This window comes from Bombus bifarius, unplaced genomic scaffold (genome assembly GCF_011952205.1).
Source record: "Bombus bifarius isolate JDL3187 unplaced genomic scaffold, Bbif_JDL3187 scf7180000007970, whole genome shotgun sequence".
Lineage (NCBI taxonomy): Eukaryota > Metazoa > Arthropoda > Insecta > Hymenoptera > Apidae > Bombus > Bombus bifarius.
Window position 1 is genome coordinate 2,307,757 of NW_022884356.1, and position 21,154 is coordinate 2,328,910.

The 21,154-nt window shown below is 38.7% G+C and overlaps 1 protein-coding gene across 3 annotated transcripts in view; it reads left to right on the forward strand.

The window, feature by feature from the left end:
- LOC117214655 (protein rhomboid) overlaps positions 1-21,154 on the forward strand; it is a 501,274-nt gene that overhangs the window by 444,593 nt on the left and 35,527 nt on the right. For all 3 annotated transcript variants that reach the window (XM_033460869.1, XM_033460861.1, XM_033460879.1), the window contains one exon: positions 19,969-20,111. In XM_033460869.1, coding sequence (XP_033316760.1) covers positions 19,969-20,111 — 143 coding nt within the window. The remainder of the gene's footprint in view (positions 1-19,968; positions 20,112-21,154) is intronic.

Here is a 21,154-nt window from a genome sequence, read left to right on the forward strand (position 1 = left end):
ATCGTTGTTATCTTACCTCCGCGAGGTCGATTACTACTTTTCTTCATTCCTGTTGTTTAATTTGAATCGTTTCATAAATAGGAATAAAATTAGTAGTGATTTTTAACAAACATTTTGTTAATCAAGAAGCAAGTCGCGGTACGATCAGAAACAGAGATTTCGTAAGGAGAAACTTCCATCGATTTTCCATCTCATTTTTCTCGAAAGCGAAACGTCACGCGAAAAGACGTTGTTCTTTTTTTCAATTAATTCTTGCATGCACAGTCGTCATCCGATCGCTTGTACCATGATTTCACGGACACCCTGTATTATATACCCACCTATATACAAATATGTCGTCGTATTAGTTTGCTTCTAAAATATCGAAGCAACGAAAAAACTAAGCGATATCGACTTGACGTCAGTGATTAACGACATGAGCGCGAACCAACCGGAACGAGACTTGGAAAATACCGCAGATGGTTAAAAGTCTTCGGTAGAAACCACAAACCTCGACCAATAACGCAGAAACGACGCATAGCTCTATACCAGAAGTAATCTCCACACGAGATCGCAAGTCACGTTTATCCGACATGGTCGCGCGCCAGATCTTGTACCTACATCATCTATATCCCACTATATCGCACAGGTAAACGCGTAGAGAAGACAAGTGAAACAAACACGCAAGTTGCATACACGCGTTCAAACACCTGTGACCGTACACGCTCGCCACCATAAGTTCACCTGTAAACCGTAGAATGCCGGGCTCGGTGATAACCATAGATAGAGGAAATTGACGATGCAAGAGAAGAAAGGACATCGTCGAGAGAGAGAGAGAGAAAGAGAGAGGAGGGAGAATGAAACTAACACCATCAGCTCTCCCGCACCATATAAACTTGACCGCATACAAATTTGCACGAGATCGCTTTTAAACTGTTTCAAGCTGCAGGACACGTAACTGCAACCTTTCGCTCGCAAACGTTAACTCTCACCGCGTCTATTTATCTTCCTTGTTTATGTTATTGTATTTAGTCGTAGTTACCGACGGACCATGTTTTTCTGCGGTTAAAGTCAGCGAAGTTGCCCGACCAAAGGGGTGACGACGCGAAGCGTCTTTTAATTCGCGCAAATTTCATCGCTCGTGTACCAATCTCGTTTGCAAGACGTCTGAAAGATGAACGGAAAATTGTTACTCTTTGTCGCGGTATCGGAATAAAATTCAAACGTCGATAGCGAGATGCGAAAGTGCAACGTAACGCGACACAACGAAACGCGACCGAGATTGTACGATCGAAGTGTTGTCATCTTTCGTACGATACATGTTAACATCCGTACATTCCCTGTTTCTTCGCTTTGCGATTTAATTAATCTGGTTTATCCGTTCTCTTCCTTTTGGATCGTTCCTTCGGGAAACTCGTTGTTCGACGGCGCTATGCTCGGAATGCTTTGCGCGAATTTCAGCTCACTCCGAAAGCTAATGAAAATCAAAATTTCCCTATTTGTATGTAGCATCGTTCGTGAAAAAATACGCCGGCAAAACTAATTTCGACCTGTTTCCCAAGCGTTTCGCTGTTGAGAATTTGGCGAATCTTTTTGTTGTTAGTTAATTCGATGTAGATTCTTTCATCGACGGTGTTCTTGTTGTATCCGTAGTCCAAGTGTTAGCGAGGCGAAGACTATAAAATTTATACTAAATCGTTGCATATGAAATTCTCTCGTTAAACTGGAAGTTTTATCAACCACGTGTTGATCGTGTTTTTCTGATTTCCGTTTACAATCGGACGAATATCGGCGCGTAAGGAATCGTAGCTGTATATGTAGAAAGAAATAAAGTCAAATAGGAAGCAACAACGAAGCATCGTTAAAATAACAATGAAACGAAACAATCGGACATCGAATTGGTTCTGTTTCCATTGAATTAGTAGCTCGTGTCAATGCTGCGGTTAGATACGGCAAATCGATTCGTAGTAGTCAGAGTATGGTCAATGGTCAGACATAACAGCTACACGCTGAATGCGAATAGTCGAAATGTTGTAGCAATGGCTGTAACCGATCGAATCAACGTTGATACAAGTTTTGTCAAGTTTGTCAATTAATGTTGGCTAATTTTACGAACGCTTGTTTCCTAGTTACCCCGGTCATTTATACGACCCGAATAATTTCCGATCAATTGCAGAATAGATCGAATAAAGTGGTTAGCTATTTTACTCTGTATATTTGGTTCGTTTGATATTCTAATAAAAATATAATAAACGACGTATTGTTAATAATAAGAACGACGAAACATTTCTATCTTTGCAGAAATTTTATAATTGACAAATGATTACACGAAATGCAATTACAAATCTCCTTTTAATACCATCTTGCGTTGATTCGTACGTTCGAGATAAGATAAATTTGTTAAAACATAGGTACAAAGGTATATGCTTACAATGGAAATTCTAAATTTCATGGCACGATAGAGTTAGTTAAACGCTCTTAAATATTCATGTATTCATAGAAATTTGTAACTCGTCTTCTCCTAAAATTTACCGAAATTCGTCTCTATCGGACGTTGTTCGACCAACACTGCAAGTACAGTGGTTTCTTTGCGCGTATTCTTCCGCTGAATCTTGCTGCGATATTTTATTTTTACCGCAACGTTCGACTCACCATCGCCGTTTCTGTTGCGTCAAACAGCTCCTTCGAATTATTATCACTGTCCAATAATTTAACCGCGATAATCGACACGTAATATCCGAGAGTATTCTCCACGTCCGAGTAACAATGAACGTTCCACTGTTCATTGAACCACGTCGTTCTCACGTAGGTTTATTTGCACAGCCAGAGCAGATGAGAGTAAAAATTATTTTTGACCCTCTCAGAAATCCTGTAAACCACAAACGTTTCTCTTTCACGATCGCGTAAAATATCTGAAAGCGTGGAAATTTAGTACGGCCGCAGTTTCCATCCCCTGCCAAGATCTCTACCAAGGAAAAAGAAAAAAAAGAAAAAAAAAGAAGCATAAAGTACTCGATATAACGTTATGCTCGACAGGATGGCTAATATCCAGCGGGAGTTTGTGGATGGATTATCTTAACTGTTGCAATAATTTCTGTCGACAACCGGGCTTAACTTCGAAACCGTCCATCGTCGTTTATCGCGAGTCGACGAATTTTCAGCTTTCGTTCGGCGATCGAGGCAGTGCCGTTACCTACGGTAAATTGCGATCGTCCTTGACAACTCGAAGCTTGGACGCGATTTAAAAATATCTTTGTCGTGGCCTGTCTAACTACTCCAACTGCAGAGCTTACTATCGATGCACAGAGGGATTAAGAATCACGTTCGTAGGATAATCCTCGACGATTATTTTCGATCAAATTTCAGCACATTCGACCGAGCTTTTCGTTCTGATTTTCAATTGTTTGCTCTTTCTACACTTTGTCTGTCTTTCCTTCTCTTTCTTCCTTTTTTCTTTTGCAAAGTTTCCATATTCCCGTGAATCACAATTTATATCTTTGCGTGGACAAATTTTCTATACATCGAGCAACTTTTCCTTTGAGATGATTGTGTTAGGAAACTCATTCGATGAATACGTATAAGATAAATTGTACAGGTTCGTTCAATATCGTCTAGCACGTAATTGATAGGATTTTAATATTCCGAGAAGGAAATTTCTTTATTATGCGTAGTTCGCAACGTTGTTTTCACCCGGTGTATGTACATTTTCAGTTTGAAAGGAAAGATCCTTTTTAAGTTGCTTTCAAAATCTTTGCATGTTCAAAGGGCAAGGGATATTCGCTCTTAGCCACATTTTTCCGTAGTCGGTTCTCGTATGAATCGTTAACGATTAAGCATACAAAGCACGCCCCTTCTAAGAGGAACTTTCTCTTCTTTGAGGTGGAAGAAACGAGCAAGGCGAGCACTTCCGGTAAAACGGTCCTCCTCATCAATATTAAAAGCGTTAAAGGATAAGAATCCATTAACACAGTAGTCCTCGGGTTTTTGTTAAGTCTAAAAACAGAGTCCTATATTTTTAATTCTATGCTTTGTTTCCTTCTACCAGCAAAGTACCTTAATTCTTTTAAATTGAAACGACCATTTCCAATTGACGTATTCACATACCATTGTATTATTTCTTTATTATATTTATTATTATATTACGCTGTTATACCATTATTCATGCTCTGTTACGCTCTTTACTGATACGAATCATTTCTTTTCTATTTGTCCGCCGTTTTAACCGAACAATTCTCGTTGCTCCTAAATGACTTATTTTACTTAAACTTGATATACTCGGGTCTAATTAACCAACATGCACACGAATGTTAGAATAAATACGACGGTGTGCCGATATTTTTTATCACGTGCGCCATTATCCTTCGAACTATACGAAATTATAAAACCTGTATACATTAGATTATATATATAAAATTTTAATCCGACGTAAGAAAATAAAATTTGAGATTAACAGCAGAAAATTTCTTTTAATTTAATACAATAATTAAATTTTCTCTACTATAGATACACGCGTACATTTAGAATCCATGGCAAGCGTTGGCGCTTGTCTAGTCGAAAGTCTCCTCGAATTCAGGTGTCGTTTGAAACCGGATGAAACTCTTTCTTTTTCGCCGTTTCTTCTTCCATCAACGCTTTAGCTCGTTTTTTTTAAGCTGGCCAGAACTCACGCAAGTTCATCAAAGCCTTTGAATGCTTTAATTTGCATTCCTAACAATATCGCCAGACGCGCTCCCCGATAGCTTTCGGGCTTCCTTTCTGCATTTCGCGGGGTTCGAGGTGAATTTTAAGGGCGGTAGGTTGCCAAGAAGAAAGGAGGCGCAACGTACGCGAATGTTTCCACTCTGTGAAAATAAGATACCTTTGGAAGAGACGTTCTTTCACCGTAATTCGAGCAAACAATTTTTCTTAAAGTGGGAATTATTTCAACAATAAAGCGAATTGTTTTACAAATAACAACACAGTGAAGCGTTTTGTTCTTGTTGTATTATCGTAAACGACGAATGGAAACGTTCGATTATGTGCTTCCATGCAACATTGTATTACGTTATTCTTGAAATTTGTACTGAAATCAGCGGAAATTTTATTTCCAAAGATTTATTCTTGAATGATGGTTTTATCGGCTTGTTGTAGCGTTTAAATTGGCTAAATCACGCGTTTTAGAATCGATCGAGCCTTTCGAAAGCCAACCCGACCAATACCATTTTTTAATGAAATTTCTCAATCTCGTTAGCTGAATCGATGTTCAACGTGCGGATCAAACGTTAATTTTATTTTCCTATTTCATTCGATCATTCAATTTGATTCAGTCTGATAAATATACGTAATTCCATTGGATTTCGACCATTCGATTTAACGTTAATCTTACGACCGACTTATGCGACGAATCCGACCTATTCGCTTCCACAAAATTATTTATCGCGAGGATACAACGCAAGCGCAAATTTCGAAGGGAATTTAAGGAAAAAAAATCTTGAAAATTTTGGGGGTTAACAGTAATTACGGAGAAAACAACACGTAAAATTTGATTCAGCTCACCTTGCGTTATAACTTTCGCTATCGCAAGCACATTACGTATACAGAGTGGTTGGTAACTGGTGGTACAAACGGAAAGGGGGGTGATTCTACGCGAAAAAAGAAGTGGAAAATATAGAATAAAAATTTTTCGATTGTTCGAGGCTTTGTTTTCGAGAAAATCGACTTTGAATTTTCGGTCGGTACGCGTGCACTTTATCGCGTCTCGTTATAACGGATCTCACTGTAGATCGTTGTCTCGATGGAAAAATTTAAAAAAAAATTTTTATTGTATATTTTCGACTTCTTTTTTCGCGTAGAATCACCCCCTTTCCGCTTGTACCAACAGTTACCAACCACCCTGTATATTATCCAAAAATTAACGTTCCCCTTTAGTAAAAGCTCTTTTCTAGTTTGTTCCGTTCTTCGACACTGGGAATCCGTATTTTAGTTTTCGACGCGTTTACACCAATCAGAAACTTTTCCACCGACCTTGTTTAGTTTCCTGAATTTTTAACTAAACGTATGGAAACTTTGAGATACACGCAAAAAGCTTCTGCGGTTGTTCTGTTAATTTTAAAGCGTGGATTAAGCCGGTAAAAATGTCGAAAGTAAAGTTACTTCTTCTTTTTGTTGTACAGTTATTGCACAGTTTCAGCGAGTTTCGCGCGATGCTTACTTTGAAGGTAAATTAAAAACCACTTTATTCGCGTATTTTTAATATTTCCATTATATTTATATTCTTATTACTGTAACTTGAATTACTGTAATTTTTCATGATTAAATGTTATGTTCGATTTATTGGATTGGCAACTAAGTGATTGCGGATTTTATCAATATCACCTAATGACAAAATCCGCAATCACTTAGTTACCAACCCGATATTTTCAATACGAACTGGCCACTTACGTTTGTGCGGTAGATAAACGCATACAAACGCGTACGCTGCGACTTTCTCTCTATCAGCATGCGTACGTGTTCTGCTTTTAGTCGAAAACTGTCGCTACGATATAAAACGCATAGATAAAGCAGGAAATGGGAATCGTGTCTTTGACGTGTTTTTCATTTGATTAACATGGAATCGATACGCCGTGGAGTTCTGTTACCAAACAATAACGTAGGCAGCGAAACCCGCAAGTGTCAATTTCATCGCGTCAATTTCCGAAACGAAATTTTACTTCCTGCCATTACAGCGAAACGAATCAAATATACGAACATAATAATTATAATGCAAATGCAGTAATATGGAAAAATAATAAAAAGGGGTTTTAATATTACAAATTGATCGTAGTTTTCTATTTCGAACGTAGTAAATTTAATGTAATTCCATTACGTACAGTACAGTATGTGGATAAACGCCGAGTATATCGAGAAATATTCGGTTTGCCACACGGAGGAGTTGTTAAATATTATAATCCATCGCTTTTATTCGTTTCAAATTTTATAAATTCCACTTCATGCCGGAGAATTTCCAATTTTCCGAATTAACTTCCGAAACGCGGTAGAATCAGAAATATTCGGTTTATCGCCGGTTTAATAGAAAAATCGCCAAATTGTTAAACATCATAATTCATCGCGCTTCTCCACGTCGAGTTCTGCAAATTTCATTTCATTTCAAAGGACTTTCAATCTTCGTACGTTCGCTGTACAAAAGCGCGTTGCGTGGGAAAAAAATATCCTGTTTCACACGCTACTAAAGTAACGGAAAAATGAAATACGATAATTTGTCGCTGTTCTTCCTCTCAAATTTTATAAACCCAATTCCATCCCAGAGAATTTCCAATTTTCATACATTTGCCTTCACGTTGGAAGCACAGTACATGGAGAAAAAGTTTCCTATCTATCACCTCGTTCCGCGATAAAAACAAATTGCCAGATATTAGAAATTTATCGCGTTTCTCCGTGTTAATTCGATCGCAAGAAACGTCCGAAACGATCGCACGTTCTTCGGATAAAATTCTGCGGTAGTCGGAAAATAATCGGTTTAGCAGCAGTTCGACATTTTAATTAGCTCGCGCTCGCAACGAAAGGTCGTTGTGGATTCGACAAAAGCGCGGCTGTTTTCTCAGGTTATTCGCAAGTAGTTCCAGGAGTTCCCGTATTATCGCACTCCATCCGTTTTTCCGAACGACTGGCTTGCAAAAAGCACCTAAGCCGAGAAAGATGGCTCGGAATCCCGGAGCGTGAAAGAGGCTTTTTGCCAGCGACACCGTCGGCGTCGACGACAACGGCGATGACGTTCACGCTCAACGAGATGAATTGGAGCTGGACCAACACGCTCCAATAACCGGCATGTACCGCGCCTGTATCTGAAATTTGCACGCGAGACCGGCCAACCTGTACACGCTTTCGCGCCTTTGATTTTACGTTAATTCCATGTTTCCTCGCCCTAATGATAATCACCAGGCACATTAATGGGATAATATACGTGTTTGAGCTTTTGTGCGATTCGACTTCGTTCGGAGTAGCGTTGATACGAGTTGTTGGAGAATAGCCATGATTCTCGGTTAACATTTTATACGTGGAATAATTTTACAAAAGGCCTTTCCCTTCTTGCGATTTTCCTTCGGTTCAAATTTTACGCTTAATTGGCGTTCGCTAATTCTTTCGCGCTACATGTTTCTTCGTGTAAATTATTTTTTCTCAAGCGAAACTACCATTGAATCGATCAGCGTGTTTTAGCTTAATCCATTTGCACTTTCGATCCGTTCTCGATCGATGCAAGAGCCTAAGAAATTCGTATAGCGCCAACATATTACCATATAGAGTCGAATGTTACACGAATTGACGAGACTAACGCGAGATACATCGTGTCGTTATTAAATTAGACGCTTGACAACCGGCTCGTTTTTCGCTCACGTGCAAAATTATCCTTTCTTCGATCCACCAAACGTGAAAATTCGTAATTCTGACAAAATGCAAAATGCCCATAAAATATCATCGTCCGTGACTCGTTTCTCTACGCGAACTTCCCTCGTCGTTTTCGCATATTCCGAATGTCCTTCGCGTATTTTCCGACACGCCGCAATGAAAATGGCTATCGAGCAAGTAGTACGACTCGGTCGTGTGTCCAAGTGGTTCGTTGGGAAGAATTTGGGAAACGGAAAAACACGGAAGAAGGAGGGGGCGTTGGTCGATAAAACGGCTCGTTAAATGTCACGTCACGGCGGAGGACGTTTGTGCCGGTTGAAAACGCGAGTTCTGTATGTTATTTCCACGGTGGAGGTCCGGCCGCATTAATCAGCGGCCGAAGGTAGACGCGTACGCTTGGCACTGACGTGACTGGTCATAAATCGTCGGTTCGAGTGCAAACGCGATTACACGGCGACGATTATCGAGAGATTCCCCTGGAATCGGCCTACTCCTCGGCTGCGTCCGCCGCTACTACGATATCCTGTACATGCATAAATCGTGCGCGCCATCCCGATCTACGCTGACGAAGGAGAAATCCCGGCGAATCCCTGTAAAATATATCGTGGAAATCGACGCGAACGAGAATATTATTCTCACGATGGGATTTTCGCCTGCATTCCTTCCACGTTTGCTTCTGCTCGCTTTAGCCTCGCGTGTGCCGCATTCGTTCCGACCATGCGTGTTTCCTTGCTGCGAGACGACGACGCTACATTTGAAATTCGAAATCGTCGAAACTTTTGTTTTCGTAACGCGGCGCGGTGAAATTCTCGCTTGCCCTGCGAGACTCGTAGCATTTTCTATGGCGCTGTTTTTAGAGCGAATCTTGCTGGCAAATAAAATAGACATACCACAGCCTGGCCTTTCGTACTTAAATATTGCAAGGAATTTTAACTAACGGACAGTGATAGGTCGAGAAGCGTAGGATCGTGTTGACAAATGAAATAGACATCCTTCGAATAGTTTGTCGTTCTTGGTTAAAATGTTGTAAGGTATTTTCTAACAGACAGTGATGGATCGACAAGATATAGAACCTTACTCGCGAATAAAATAGACATCCCTCAAATAGTCTGTCTTTCTTACTGTTAGTTAGAATGTGGTAAGAAATTGTCTAGCGGGCAGTAGTGGACCGAGAAGCATGGAATCTTGCGCACGAATAAAATAAACGTCCCTCGAATAGTCTATCGTTGGTGGTTAAAGAGCGAGGAATTTTCAAATAGACAGTCGTGCATTCGGAAATATAACAGGAACATTCGGTTCGTTGTTGTTGTACGTGAAACGGAGAAATTGCTGTAGTATGTTTTGTAGAGGATAACAGAGCGGCGATAAAATTATCCTATTAACGTAACGTCGTGTCGTGTGCATATACTCGATCGTAGATCAAGATGGAAATACATTGCGATAATTATAGGAGGTAAATACAAAATAATGAGAGAGCTCGGGACTAGTAAAAATGCAATTTCATTAGGCGAAACAAGATGATATCGACGAGTTAACAATTACGTACGTTAAAGAGCGCAAGCGTGCTATTAAAAGCTACTTACACTCGGTCTATTGATATCTTACGTGTTTTCAAATGGTAAAATGGAATGTGAAATGAACAACGATGCACGTTAGAGTTTTGACGTATTTCAGGCTTTAGAAACAACGTGGCATGTAAACTGTCAATTAAATTCCATTTAATATTGTTATACTTTCATCGTTGATATTCGAAGTCGTACTTCGTACGAAGATCGCCGTAGGGAAAAATGGTCTTCAAACTATAATATAATTGATTTTGCATATAACGCGAACAAACTTCCTATTAGAATAGATGCCACATACAATAGACCGCTAACTAACTTTCATGTCATTTTCATATCAATCCTACATCTAAAATCAGTGTTGCATAAGCTAAGCTCCGGAGCTTATAAAGTTAGTCCAACTTTGAGTTAATTATCATAGCGTGCGAATATTGGCTTATATTGGCTAGAAATGTATTTTAGTTAGTTCGATCGTTCCGCATAAAAATATAGGAAATTCAAGAGCGCAAGAATATTAACAAAAATATGTACATCAAAACTAAAATAATCGTTCTAACGTTCAAGAAGATAAAACAAATCTCTGCTCGATTCGCGCTTCTTCAACTGTACCCAAGAAAACGTCAATCTTGTTTGCATAATCATCCGCGATCTAGCAATTTCTGTATTAATAAAATGTATTAATAAAATTAATAAACTGTATTAATAAAATTCCAAAAATGTCCACATAAAAAACGCACATAATATGCAGCAATATATAAAATATCGAAAGCGTAATACCCATTATGACGTTTGATAAAAATATAAATTTCCATCGACATCCGCGCTCTATCCATTGACGTTGTTGATCGAAAGAACTTACTTACGTACCTAATAAACGATCGTTATTATCCTCGCGTAAAAACAAAGCATTTATGTCTCGTTCTCACTCGAATCCTCCAATAAGTTGGACGAAGTTCTGCGTTAAAGAACGCGCGCAAACACAGACTCTGTGCAACAAAGGTGGTAATGCGGAATGGGCTGTTGTTCGTTACAAAGTCGGTTCTCCACGCGATGTCTCTTTTCTGTTGCTCTAGTATTCATTCGGTTGTTCCCTCCTTCTGTGTTTTTTTAAGCCGCGCTTTCAGTCCCCGTCCAGCTCGCGTTGGCCGTTTCGTTGTATCTTTTTTTCTTTTTTTTCTTTTTTCATACTCTTTCTCGGCCGATTCAACGACCGACGTTTTCGCATGAATCTCGAAGCAACGTGCTCACCGTCGATGAAATTTTTCCCCTAAAACAGGAATGATAAAGGTCCCCGTAACAAAATTTCACGTTCGATGGATGGATCGATCGACATCCGGTGATTTTGCGACACACGATGCGCGAGGCAACGATCTTGTTCTCGACGCTTTCGTTGTTTTCAGGGATACGAGAGAATTTTGTTTGTAAAAATTGTATTCTATAGCACGGAGAGTACGTGACGGTAGTAATTTTTTTCCAAGCGATGTACACATTTTTTCAGAGGGCACCTAGGTCACTTCTACTTTTCTTAAATAGTTTCCTATACTTTATCCTTTTATCCTCGGCGTACGATGCTCTCTTCTGTGACGAACGTGTACAATCACTTCGACGTTTCGATACTTGATATTTTTCGGAATTTTGGCAAATCTCGCGCCTCGAGTTTCGTTAGATCCTGATCGTTAAAAAGATTCAATTTATCGACTAATTTCAGTGAGAACATCTCGGTTTGTGTACCACAGTCGTAAACGTCAATCGTCTTGCTAATTAAATGGTTTTACTCGAATGAAATTCTAAAGCTCAGATTCACCTGAATTAAAAACGACAATAATACGAAGTAAGAATAATACACGATACGTATAATTCATCAGTTCGTAAAAACTCGCAAGAAGCAGCAGCCAACGATACAAAGATCACAGCATCTCGCACGCGGCAATTTCACCACAGGACGTTGTAACGTTTCTTTTTAGCTAGATCCACCGCAACGTAATCAGTTTCACACTTTCGTACAAAAAAAAAAAGAAAGAGAAAAAAGAAAAAAAAAGACGACAGAGTGAGAGAGGAAGTGGAATTGTAGAAGCTTAATACACGTAGAGATACGAGAGAAAATAGGGGGACGAAGATAGAACTAATTATTAACAGTCCTGCGGGAGTTGGATGAAACAAAATGAGACAGAGCCGAGGTCATCCGTGGCAAAGGAAAGAAAGGAACATAAAAAAGAGCGGCAAGTGCAATAATGACGAAAGCTGGATTAAAAGGGGAGAGAATTAATTAATTACGAAGCTCACGTAGCCGGGTGATGGACCGGTAAAGAAGCAACGGCCTCGAGATTAACGTTGAAACTCGAAAATCAGAAAGAGGAAAGAAGTTTTCAAAGGTAGGCGACCGCTTGTCTCCGCTCTGATATTGCAATTTCACGAGCTGTAGCTCTTTCCAGCTGAAAGGGAAATTTAACTGAACGAGGTCTAAAAAGAATACAAGCTAATTACTGGCATTTCCAACTCAAAGTTTGCCAATGTACCTTTCCCTTTGTAAATAGTCCGCTGTATCATCGTAGTCGTTTCGATTGAAGTTTCGTGAGCGAAATACATTACGAAAGTATTCGAATACTTGCACAAACGTTGTACGAATATGTCGCGCGTGTTATTTTGTAAATTTTATTAGCGTTTTAATGGGAAAACGGACTTGTCGCGTTTGTCCCGTGTGATGTTCGATTTACTCGGTTGCGGTTGTCCAAGATAATTGCGAATTTTATGATTTCATGGTTTTACGAACTCGTTAACACGTCGTTGACGGTATAGTATGAAAAATAAATGTTATCCTAGTTCTCGCATATTTCTGGAAAATATGTCAAATTAAATTGAACGAGGATTTCATTTCCGCCTACTGTACACCGTCTACGCCATCGTTGTTCGCGATCAGAGGAAAACTGAACGATAGAATTTAATTATATATGGCCGCGTCGTTCGATTCTAGAATTTTAGAAAATTCCTAAGAGAAGGTAGCAGTGGCTCGCGTTGGAAAAAAGATGAGGCAATTAGAGGAAACACTGCTTAATGGACTTTAATAAGGGGTACTCGTCATACTCTAGTAGACTTTTTCTTTTTCCTTTGTGCCGGTGCTTCAAACCCTCCTTCTTTTTCTCATTTTCCTCATTTTCCTCCCACCAACGTCTCCCGCGAGAGACGAGATAAATTTACGATGTACATGCTTGTCTTACGAATTGCTTAAAACCTTCAGTCTTGCGATTCTCGTTCTTCGTTGAAGATATATTTATAATAATAATAATAATAATAACAATAATATATAAGACGTTGTATAATGTATCTTTACAAAACTTGGAGCGCTGTCGTGGCATGCTGTGCGTTATAGACCGTCATGGGAAATTACACGCGAGTTTCGTTTCGATATTGTTCCGTAACAGAACCATCAAACTATATATTTTCGTATCTGAAGAGATTAAATTATTTCGTGCCAATTCTTTGAAAGTTATTCGCAAGGGAGTTCTGCTAATCATGATATGTGCGTATGGTGGAAACAAACAATTTTCTGCAATATGCTGCTTCAGCTAAATTTGCACGTATATTATACTTTACATCGTAGCGTTGTTAAACGTTTCGGTAGCGTGGCACGCAGCCAAAATACTCGCGAGATCTATGTGTAACAAACCTAGTACCTATCTGTTACAAAGTTTTGATCGTAAAATTTATTTTACCTGTAAGACAATACGAATGATACACGATTTCGAAAATAAACGTAGCTGGCTGTTCTAATATATTTACATATTCGCGATTCGAACTTTCATCAAGAGGAAAGCTTGTAGAAAATTTGTAATTCGTTACGACCCTCTTATCGCAGGTATAAAACCGAACAACTTCGTTTTTTATAAATTTCTCAAGGTAAATCCTACCTAACCCCAAGGTAAATTTAAAAAAAAAAAAAACAGTATTTTTAACAACTATCGCTTCCCTGTACTTTTCGATTTATTGAGCTGATCCATATTACATGCGAGTAATAATCTGCAATTTAACCTTTATAATACGCTCTCGATATCGAAAAGTAACGTTGTTGAGAAAATTTCGCTGTCTGTTTTCCATAAAATGGACACGCTAATATACAGTAATATTTTTGACTTTTCATAGTCAACCGTATAAGTCTCCCTACTACTAGACTCTTTTCTTTATCACCCTATATATTTCAGCGAATACTTGTGCATTACCCTCTAATGCTCTTCAAAGTACGAGGCATCGACGTTAAACAGGCGTATACTCATAGCGTATGCTCACGGGAGTATACTTTTCTAGGAAGCTCGAACGATCGAGGATTCTTTTCTGTTATCCTCGTCGACTTTTCCTCTTACTTCTCTGTCTTTTTTTTTTTTTTTGTTTTCTTTTTTCTCCCTTTTTTTCACAATGTTTTTAGTTCGTGGCTTCTTTCCTTCTTTTGCATATCGAGTTGGCTGCGATCATTTGCATTCCTCTGTGCTTTGGACGACCAGAAACCCTCAACCACTGTCAACAGACTGCAACAACCTCTTCTATCTTTCGCTCGTTTTTTTTCCCCCTCTCTTCCTCATTACATTTCGTTTTCCTTCCACTTTATTGCTTGTTTTTCGCTGCTCTGCTTACGTTCTTCCCTCTTTTATTTCTTTCCCCTTTACGACAGTCCACTGTTCTACGTTGCACTCTCTCGTGTTTCATCGTTGCGTTACGAATTTTTCTTCCATTCTGTGTACTCTTTTAAGACTATCACGGACGAAATTTCGCTAGATATGCGCTATTCTTTCGTCTCAACGTATCTTGATAAATCACATTCCCCGCTTTTTACGAGGGGAAATTTTGTCAAGACTTATTATCAAGTAATTTCTTGTTATCAGAATCGTCTTGCTGTTTGATTCTCAGCTTACGAGCGGGTTTTTCCACTCTCCTCGTAATTTGAAAATTGTCGGCTGTCGTAGCATTAAAATAATCGTTTGCCAGTAGCTAATAAATTCTTTCCATCTTCGAATATATCGTATTAAAATATTTCTCGCTAGTCGTAAAGTGACATCAAAGAAAGAAATCGAATCATCCAGTATCGAATAGTAACGAAACGTTTAATTTCGCTCGTGTAACTTTATCGGTGTTCAAAGTTCGAAAAGATTGTGAGCGAAGATCACATCTTTCAAAAATGAAACTTTTTATTTGTTTATTGCTATTGTGCTATTCCAATTTTTATTCTGTACGTTTTCACGTTGTTTTTTTCTTTCTTTCTTTCTTTGTAACGCTCGTTTTTTTTCACGCTTTTTCATTGCCCATTTTTAAACCTTTAAACGTCTTAAAGAGAGAAGGCTCGGTCGTTGTTCCAGTCCTCAGCGTTCCAAGACTTTTCCACTCGCCCGACCAAGACACGGTTTCCATTCTTAGGTGTGTTCTCGCGAATTTCTCTGTTCCATTAGCACAAAGGAACGCGCCAGACGCGCGTCCTCGAACATTGGAATTAGGGGACTTTGTCTGGTTCAGGGACACGGTTATAATCAAAGAAGCTTAATTGAAAGCGGCCGATTTGCAGCTGTCGCGAAGATGCAACCGAAAATTGACGCACAATTTGAGATAATAATGAAACGGTGTTAACGAGTTAATGCACGCGTATTGCCTCGAGCAGCCAGGTTAATTATTCCATTGATCAATGTTTCCTCGATGATAATAGAGTTATGTAGAATAGATATATAAGTACTCTACGCACGATATGACGCTACGTATAATATCGCGATATCAGATTAAAAATAAAATGTTACGTAGCGCCACGTTAGACCTTAATAGGTTAATAAACGAAACTCTCACAGAGCAAATCGATCAACTTTGTATTTTCTATATTTTTCAATTTCATTGCCTAGACACGCGATTAGTCTTTTCGCGACAAATTACTTATTTCCAGTAAGTTTACTTAGCGAGTCGGAATATGTAAATAATCTTGAAGAGCAAGATGAATTTTGAAAAAAAAGAAGAAAAAGAAATATATATACAGGGTGGTTGGTAACTGGTGGTACACGCGGAAAGGGGGTGATTCTACGCGAAAAAAGAAGTCGAAAATATAGAATAAAAATTTTTCGTTCGAGGCTTTGTTTTCGAGAAAATCGACTTTGAATTTTCGCTCGGTACGCGTGCGGTACGTTATAACGGATCTCACTGTAGATCGTTGTTTCGATGGAAAAATTAAAAAAAAAAAAAATTTTATTCTATATTTTCGACTTCTTTTTTCGCGTAGAATCACCCCCTTTCCGCTTGTACCGCCAGTTACCAACCACCCTGTATATCATCACTTTTCTCCGTTTCTTCATTCGCAGAGCTGATCATCGAGACCTCTGGTTTAAATAAAGATGTGCCGTCTCGATTATGCGTTTATTTCGTTAAGAATCCTTAGGATGATGTGACATTACAGAAATTTGAAAAGCAAAATCTCTAGCCGTCTTGCTCTTTTGTTCCACCGTGAAACGATTAAAAAGAAGTTCGTAGAAGTTTCAATCGCATTGAATCTGGCGTAACGTCGAAGCTCAAAAAGTGGAAACTCTCCGAGCTATGAAACGAAACCATAATAATATATAATATGCGAAATTATAGAAATCTGAAAAGCAAAATCTCTAGCCGTCTTGCTCTCTTGTTCCACCGTGAAACGATTAAAAAGAAGTTCGTAGAAGTTTCAATCGCATTGAATCTCGCGTAACGTCGAAGCTCAAAAAGTGGAAACTCTCCGAGCTATGAAACGAAACCACGATAATATATAATATGCGAAATTATAGAAATCTGAAAAACAAAATCTCTAGCTGTCTTGCTCTCTTGTTCCACCGTGAAACGATTAAAAAGAAGTTCGTAGAAGTTTCAATCGCATTGAATCTCGCGTAACGTCGAAGCTCAAAAAGTGGAAACTCTCCGAGCTATGAAACGAAACCACAATAATATATAATATGCGAAATTATAGAAATCTGAAAAACAAAATCTCTAGCCGTCTTGCTCTCTTGTTCCACCGTGAAACGATTAAAAAGAAGTTCGTGGAAGTTTCGATCGCATTGAATCTCGCGTAACGTCGAAGCTCAAAAAGTGGAAACCCTCCGAGCTATGAAACGAAACCATAATAATATATAATATGCGAAATTATAGAAATCTGAAAAACAAAATCTCCAGCTGTCTTGCTCTCTTGTTCCACCGTGAAACGATTAAAAAGAAGTTCGTGGAAGTTTCAATCGCATTGAATCTCGCGTAACGTCGAAGCTCAAAAAGTGGAAACTCTCCGAGCTATGAAACGAAACCACGATAATATATAATATGCGAAATTATAGAAATCTGAAAAACAAAATCTCTAGCTGTCTTGCTCTCTTGTTCCACCGTGAAACGATTAAAAAGAAGTTCGTAGAAGTTTCAATCGCATTGAATCTCGCGTAACGTCGAAGCTCAAAAAGTGGAAACTCTCCGAGCTATGAAACGAAACCACAATAATATATAATATGCGAAATTATAGAAATCTGAAAAACAAAATCTCTAGCCGTCTTGCTCTCTTGTTCCACCGTGAAACGATTAAAAAGAAGTTCGTGGAAGTTTCGATCGCATTGAATCTCGCGTAACGTCGAAGCTCAAAAAGTGGAAACCCTCCGAGCTATGAAACGAAACCATAATAATATATAATATGCGAAATTATAGAAATCTGAAAAACAAAATCTCCAGCTGTCTTGCTCTCTTGTTCCACCGTGAAACGATTAAAAAGAAGTTCGTGGAAGTTTCAATCGCATTGAATCTCGCGTAACGTCGAAGCTCAAAAAGTGGAAACCCTCCGAGCTATGAAACGAAAATACAATAATTCATTAACGCGAAGGGAAAAGTTTGCCTAGGTTGCACGGCTGCGAGCCCACGCAGGGGCAATTTGTTGAAGACGCGACTCTCATTGTTGTTGAGCCGCCAGGGAAATGTTGTACATAGCCAGGCGCCGTTATATTTCTCTCGTTTACAGAAACAATATGCCTAAACGGCGTCTGCACACCGGCGTCGACGTGATATTACAAACCCTGATTTATATCGTTCATTCACGCTTGCAGCCGCTATGTCGTCGTAACGTTGCACGCACCACCACCAACGTCGTGTCGTATTCTCTCCTCTTTTAGCCGCTTACATTCACTCGGCAAGCCGGCAGTTCGGATCATTATGACGTAATAAACGTCCTTAGCACGCGGCATGTCACTCGTATCTCTCGCCAGTGCACGACCACGCCAACATCTCTTGATTTTAAAGTACTACACGATGACAGAGTGTTTTCAATTTTGTATTTCTATTTTTAACAGTTTCCCCTTTCTTCGTTCGATCGTTTTCTTAGCTACGAGTTTCTACAAGGAGACAAATTAATTCTTTTTTCTTTTGTTAATTTTTCAATTTCGTTGGACGAGTACAGGATTGGCGTTGAATTTAAAAAAGAAAAAAAATAATAATTACTTGCTTTCGCGGGTTTATTCGGTACAAGTAGGTAGCACAAACGACAAGAGACTCAAAGGTAAGCTTGAAAAGTAACTTAAAAAGCCCACGCAACATCGTTAGTTTAAATGAAGAAATTCGAAACCGTCGTAATGGAAGTAAAATAATCTCACGATTGAAATAGAATGTTTTTTTCACGAGCATTGAAATAATACGTGAAAGTCGCGTGACATTATTGAAAGAAAAAAGCATGAACGAACTAACGAAGCAAGATCCGATGTAAATATTTGGAATTCCTTTTGGTCGCCGGAATATTAAAAACCGGTGAATTTTTCGAATAAAAGTTCCAATTTCTCCTTATAGAAACAAGAATCGAATAGAAAGATTTTACTAATCGACCAACGTGCACACAAAAGCTGCATCAGTAGCATGCTAAAAATCGCGTGTTGCGTGGTACCGCCCTAGAAAATCCAACGATCGGGCCTTCGATCTAATATAAAACTTTTATTCTAAGTTACGACCTCTGTTAGATAGATTTATTATAAAAGATATTGGATCTATAGCTATCGTTTCCATCCGCTCTTCCTTTTCATATTCAATCTTCTTTCACCCTTGCCACAATATCTCCTGAAAACCGATAACATATCTGACTTTACAGTCGAATAAACTTATATTATAGACAGAAATGGAGATTTTAATTTCGATAAAGCTGGCGAAGCACGCAATAAACACCACTCGAGCAGTAAGGTGCGCGCCTGTTTATTTTGAATTAGACGTAGGGACAAGTCGAGTAGTGACCGATGTATTCAAATATTTCTGCGCAATATCGCCGATATATTATATATACAACGTTATGAACCGGGGCACAATGTGTATAATGCAACGGCAGATCACCAGAGATCTGTATCCGCAATATCCTTTTATGGAAAGATTCCCTTCTCTGTCGAGGACCAGAAATATACTTACGCGCCTTTGGCTTGGAAAACGGACAACGACGTTTTGCCTGAAAGCACGTCCAAGGGATGTCCAGTTTGATAAGCAACGTGTCGATAATGACTGTTATTGAGATATGTATAATTTTGTGTGTTAAACTAGATTGGCCGCGTAGTAGTGACACGCGTATGTGAATATGAGTGTGTGGAAGTACGTGTGTGCACGGCGTCTCGAGAAACAAACGAATGTAACTGTTCCGTTGGCAGTGTGGTATGGAAGATGCTGAGACAAAGAGAGTACAGAGACTCGTGCAAATGTATATCGACGAAGATCCTGGAAATCCTTTATTAAATAAATCTAAAACTATTTTAATATGAATTCTAAGTGTAACCTCAGTGTCCCTTTACTTTTATTTCGGCGATTAAGATCCACGATTAATTACGGAACGTTATATCACGGTACAATATATTTTTCAACTTAATTTTCCTATACGTGGCGATTCTAAATTCGCGGTACAAGCGAAGCGGAAGAGAGATTCTATGGCTGGATATAAAAGGAAAATCGGGAATAATAAAATTTGATTGGCATTTCCGCGCTAGTAAGAGACGAACGAATTTATTACTCGATAAGATAGTTAAATGACAAAACGATGAATTAATCTTTCGTGAATTTATGCTTGCAGCTGGGTTTCTTCACGTATTACACGGTGGCGATGGGAGAGGTGAATCCTTCGGGGCCAGTACCGATCGACAGCGTTTTCATTTACAGACCGGACAAACGTCTCGAGCTCTGGAGATTCGCGTTCTATATGTTCCTTCATGCTGGGTAAGTTAAATCAAAATTTCCAAAAACGAAGTAATTTGTTTTCCCTTTCGTGTAAAAGAGCATCCGTTGGTCGCAAAAATGTTAAGAAATAAAGTGTATTTTTAAGGAAACGACGATTACGAAACGTCTCATACTTTTGTAATTCTTTGTCATATTCTAGGAAACATATATGTAGTTTATTTGAAAAGGAAACACAGAACTTGGCTTCTTTTCCGACAAGTCGGAACATACCGTTGTTTTTTCCTTTTCCTTCTTTTTTTTTTTTAAGTAAAATTTTTATTTGAAACAAAAATTGGCCTTTACCCGGAACAAACACTTTTTTTTAACGATCTGTTCGACCTACTACTTTGAATGTCACGCTAGATACAACGACGAAAATTCCACGAATATCATACTGATATCGTTGATACTACGTTACACTGGGTCTTATCGAATATTTTTTAATAAAAACGAATCGAAATGTCAGCGAAATATGTGTTATCGTTCGTCGATCTTGACTCCTTTGACGTTAATCGGGATCCTTTGTAATATCGATTAAACAGCAGTATGTTAGCGCCGTTGTTTGCCGAACAACGAAATAAAATGATAAAATTATTGTCGTTGTAATATACCGTCGAGTTTCATTAGAGTCGGGCTTCGTCGTGACGATACTATTTTTAATATTAGGTAGATATTCGTTACGTTCGACTGCAGAATGAAATTTCACGACGATTATTGGAAAATGCGGAAATTGAAATTCACGACGCATTTGTCAAAAATGTCCGGGTAAATTTGTGTATCAGGAGGATCGTTTAAATCGCCGGCTATGTTTCTTTGACGTATGAAACCTTTGTGCTGAGTTAACTCGTTATTTATTTGCTAGTTATGTTGCGTTCAAAATGCAGCTTTCAGTATCGCGTTATTTTCATATGATGATAAACTTGTCATATTTTCGTCTTCATTTTTCTGATAAAGTAGAAATGTAAAAAATAGTGAAGACAAAAAAGGCAAAATGATATGCTATTTGTTTAAAAATAAAGCATTAGATATAGGATGTATTAATT